The 4,572-nt window shown below is 35.4% G+C and overlaps 1 protein-coding gene across 1 annotated transcript; it reads left to right on the forward strand.

Moving 5' to 3' along the window:
* Positions 1-2,808: 2,808 nt before the first annotated feature.
* LOC148190641 (uncharacterized) lies at positions 2,809-3,216 on the forward strand. The gene has a single exon (XM_088102713.1). It carries the CDS (start codon positions 2,809-2,811, stop codon positions 3,214-3,216), a length of 408 nt encoding a protein of 135 aa, XP_087958839.1.
* The last annotated feature ends 1,356 nt before the right edge of the window (positions 3,217-4,572 follow it).

Genomic DNA, 4,572 nt, shown 5'->3' on the forward strand with positions numbered 1-4,572 from the left:
TCCTCTAGCCTTCACCAAACAAATTATTGCTCAAATAAAACGACTTTTCAGTATACAAACTGAATTTATAATTGTTCCACTCAATTAGTAATAGTATCCATAAGCTACAAGCATTCAAAAATTAATGTGTAACCTTTCTCGTTATTATTCAAATAAAGTGATATTAGACATCACTATCAATTCTCGTCATTATTATTAAATCTATTAACATCTATCTTATCAATTAATCAACATTTTTTCTATTTCTAGATCAGTACTGTGCTTTGGATCCCATAAACAAGAGACTTATCACCACCACACAACTTCTTTGATCTTAATATGAAAAAACATAAAATTAAAAAAATATTTTTCAAATACTAACTCTCGATGTTGAGTCTACCACCACTAATATGTGTGTATATATATAAAATTAAATTACAATATATAAATCAAATTTAGATATAAATATTATTTTATAAAGTAATTTAATATATTGAATTAAACTTAAAATTTACTATTTAATATTAGTTATATTTATTTCTTCAAAAATTGAATGAAATAAAATCGAAGCATGAAACTAATAACTGCACATACTACACTCCATTTTGAAACTGCATGGACTCCCATTCCCTGAAAATGTATTTCTTTATGCATGGAATGCGGAATCTGAAGATGCATAACATTGATTAACTAACTCACAAGACAGTTTAGGCCACGCCAGCGTGTAAACCTCTGTGGACGACGTCTGTCATCATCATTTGGTCGGAACCTACCTATGCCAACATGCCACACAAAAGTTAAAAAAAAAATGCAGAACTTCATTGTCATGTTGAAAATTGTGTTTTTGATGTCACTGTTTGGTCCGAACGGAGCTCCAGAGGACAGGGGTGGCCCCAATGGAATGTTAAAAATACAAGAACAGTTTCCAGAGATGTGAATCAAAAGATGCTTATAATTTAGAAAAAAAGCGATTTTTCACGTTATTCTTACTTGTTTTCAGTGAATGTAAAATTGCAATTTACCATACTCAAAGGTTGAATCAAATTATCGGAAAATAATATTTTTTTTATAAACTGGAATGAAGATTACAGTAGAAACTCGGTGACCACTGGTATTTTAAGTAAAGCGTAGGTCCCTTTCCGTTTGACGCTTCATTTCCCACGCCGTGCTTTAAAATTATACTACTGATGAGTTAGAAAATAGGTAGGCTGGTACAATAATTAAGAAAAAAAAATAATTAGTAGTCAGCAAGTTATAAAATATGGTGAAGTGCTAGAGATGGTATCCTAAAAGATAATGTTGATTAATATGATTTATTAGGTTGTATCCACTTGCATCAACACAAATAAGCATGAGGTAATGTGAACTGCTGTGGTTACATGTTAAGCCACTTTGCCATCTCGCTATTGACAAATCACACAAAAGGAAACCCACTCATTCATCAATTCATTATTAACAATTTTCAACGCTGTGTTCTGGCTTCCGGTGAACAAAATAGTAATACTATATAATATAATTTTCTCCAAAGTATACAAAGTGTTTTCACATTATGCCTTTAATAGACCATCACCCATTCATGCATATTGGAGTCATTCTCATGCAAGAACAATTATATTCATCACATGATAAGTGAAAAAGCAAAAAGTAGAATCACCCAATGCACATAATTTATCATTTTCCAAAATTATAAATCATTTTTAGAAAGGAAAATAAATGTACTAACTTCTATTTTGATGTTTAATTGAATTGCATACTAATATCCCAACAATGTTTCATCTTTTCCCATCATATTACAATGATAAATAATAAAAAAAAAATATTATAAGTCAAATAGAAAGAGGAAAAGATTGAATGGGCTTGAAGAGGGAGGGATAAATGTGGTGACACTTTGAGATTTTGCTAGAAGAGTTTCCATGCAAAGAAGAAGAAGAAGTAGTGGCATCTCCGATTGGTGGTTCCTCCATTTATAGGTGGCGATGTGAATGTCGCTCTACGGTTGCGTGTTTGGAGGAAAGAAAAAGGAAAAACCTAATGCCAACGGTGAGGTTTCATTCAGGCTTTGTGGTAGTGCTAACAATGATGGTTCTAACGGTGATAGAGTTGCACGACGGTGGCATTAGCCAAATGATGAAGACAAAATTAGGGGAGGTGAAGTGAAGAGCAACATCAGTGTTGGAAATGCTTCCAATGGTTACCATCGCTATCGGCGGCCTTGTGAGAAACAACAATGGTATATGCCTTGTGTTTGCCTTAGTTAGATTGGAGATGAAGATGGAGGATGATAGAGTTATTATGGTCGTTCGTCATCATCTGATTGTTGCCGCTCGCCGTTCGTCCTTATCTGGTTATTGTCGCTCGTCTTATCGCTCGACAGGTACGATCGTCATCGTGCCTGTCGTTCGTTCTGCTCGACAGGGTCGCTCGACATCGTGACTGTCGCTCTCACTGGTCGACAGGAACGCTCGTCCTCGTGACATCGTGCCTGTCGTTCGTTCCGCTCGACAGGGTCGCTCGACATCGTGACTGTCGCTCTCGCTGCTCGACAGGAACGCTCGTCCTGAACGCTCGTCCTGAACGCTCGTCCTTTGCTCTGTCGTTCGTTCCTTTTCCTTTGTTGTTTCCGTTTGCCTTCTTTGTATCGACCGTTCCCTTTTAGGACGTTCGGTCTAGGAAGCCTTTTTACTTCCTGTATATATACCTTTACCTTGTTGTTTTTTTTCATTCAATTCAATTTTTCTTCAATACAATTCTTTTCTTCTTTGTTCTCTGGTTCTCTTTCTCCTTTTTCTCTGTTATCTTACATGGTATCAGTAGACAAATACTTTTCTCATGGCTTTCTCCAATTCTATCACTGATCATCTTTCCAACCCTCTGTTTCTGCATCCTGGTGAGAATCCCGCTCTTATTCTTGTTACTCCTCTTCTTTCTGATAACAACTATCAACAATGGCGCCATGATATGCTCGTTGCTCTGGAAACCAAGAATAAAGAAAAATTCGTTCTTGGCACTTTTCCTTGCCCTGCTGATGATGATATTCTTCACGAAGCCTGGAAGCGTTGTAATAAGATGGTGATTTCATGGCTGACACGATCCATGACGCTCCCTATTAAACAATCTGTTATGTGGATGGAATCTGCCTATGAAATCTGGATTGATCTTCTTCAACGCTTTTCTCATGGTGACAAGTTTCGTATTGCTGATCTTCAAGAAGCCATTCATTCTTGCCAAACAAGGTGATTCCACTGTATCTCAATATTATACTCGTCTTCAATAATTTGAAAGAGCTTTCTCTATATCAAACCATTCTTGTATGTACTGCCATTCTCCTGCAATTGTGGATTGTTAATCAAGATTCAACAGGATCGTAATGATGATTCTGTAATCAAGTTTCTCCGTGGGTTAAATGATGAATTCTCTTCTGTACGTTCTCAAATCATGTAATGGAACCCATGCCAAATCTTACCAAAACCTTTTCTTTGATTCTTCAACAAGAACGTGAATTTTTTTTCATAATTCGTCCTCACAAACTCCACAAGATTCTATGGCCAATTTCAATTCTTACGATCCTCAACACAAACCTTATAAAACTGATCGTTCTGGTACTTTTTCTGGTCGTGGACGAGGACGTAATATTAAATTTGGTGGTCGTTCTAAGTACTGTGATCATTGCAAAAGAACTAATCATACTTCTGATAATTGCTGGTTCAAATATGGTCTTCCTCAAGGTTATAAACACGTCATCAAACCTAATTTAGCTATCTTCAATTCTTCTGCCAACATGACTAATGGTGATTCACACACCTCTACTGATAATTCTAATGATGATTCTTCTGCTGATAAAACTCAACCTCAATACACTTTTTCTCAAGATCAGTATAACGCCATTCTTAGTTTGTTGAAACAATCTCAATCTCCTACTACTAAGGAGGCCAGTGTTAATCAATGCACTCCACAGTCATCAGGTTCTTTTTCTTCATTTAATATTTCTTCTTGGATTATGGATAGTGGCGCTACTGATCATATATGTTCTTCTAAATTTCTTTTTCATTCCTTGCATCCCATTACTCCTATTTCTATACGTTTACCAAATCATAGTTTTGTTACTGCTGAATTTTCTGGCACTGTAAATTTAGGCAATTTGATTTTACATAATACTCTTTTTGTTCCTAACTTCTCTGTTCATCTTATTTCTATTTCAAAATTATTACATTCAAATAATTTCTTCATTGTTTTTCATCAAGATAGCTGTCTCATTGTGCAGATGGATACTTACCAGACGATTGGAGTAGCTAAGAAATACAAGGGCCTTTTTTATCTTCTTAGTAATAATGTCACAACTACTTCTGAATTGAATATTTCTCATTCTGCCTTTCATAACAGTTCTAATAATTCCTGTAATTTGTGGCATATGAAACTTGGACATCCTTCAAATAAAGTTCTTCAAATTTAGCATCTCAATATACTGATATTTCCTTTCAATCTTTTGATGCTTGTGACGCCTGTGCTTTTGCTAAACAAAAACGTCTTCAATTTTCTGTTAGCAAAACTAAATCTTCTTGTTTCTTTCACCTAATTCATGTTGATATTTGGGGT

Source organism: Vigna umbellata, unplaced genomic scaffold (genome assembly GCF_029865625.1).
Source record: "Vigna umbellata cultivar VRB3 unplaced genomic scaffold, Vumbellata_1.0 scaffold_680, whole genome shotgun sequence".
Taxonomy (NCBI): domain Eukaryota; kingdom Viridiplantae; phylum Streptophyta; class Magnoliopsida; order Fabales; family Fabaceae; genus Vigna; species Vigna umbellata.

Excerpts from the sequence above, each read along its gene's own strand:
- LOC148190641 (XM_088102713.1), top strand. The coding sequence starts at position 2,809 with ATGGCTTTCTCCAATTCTATCACTGATCATCTTTCCAACCCTCTGTTT.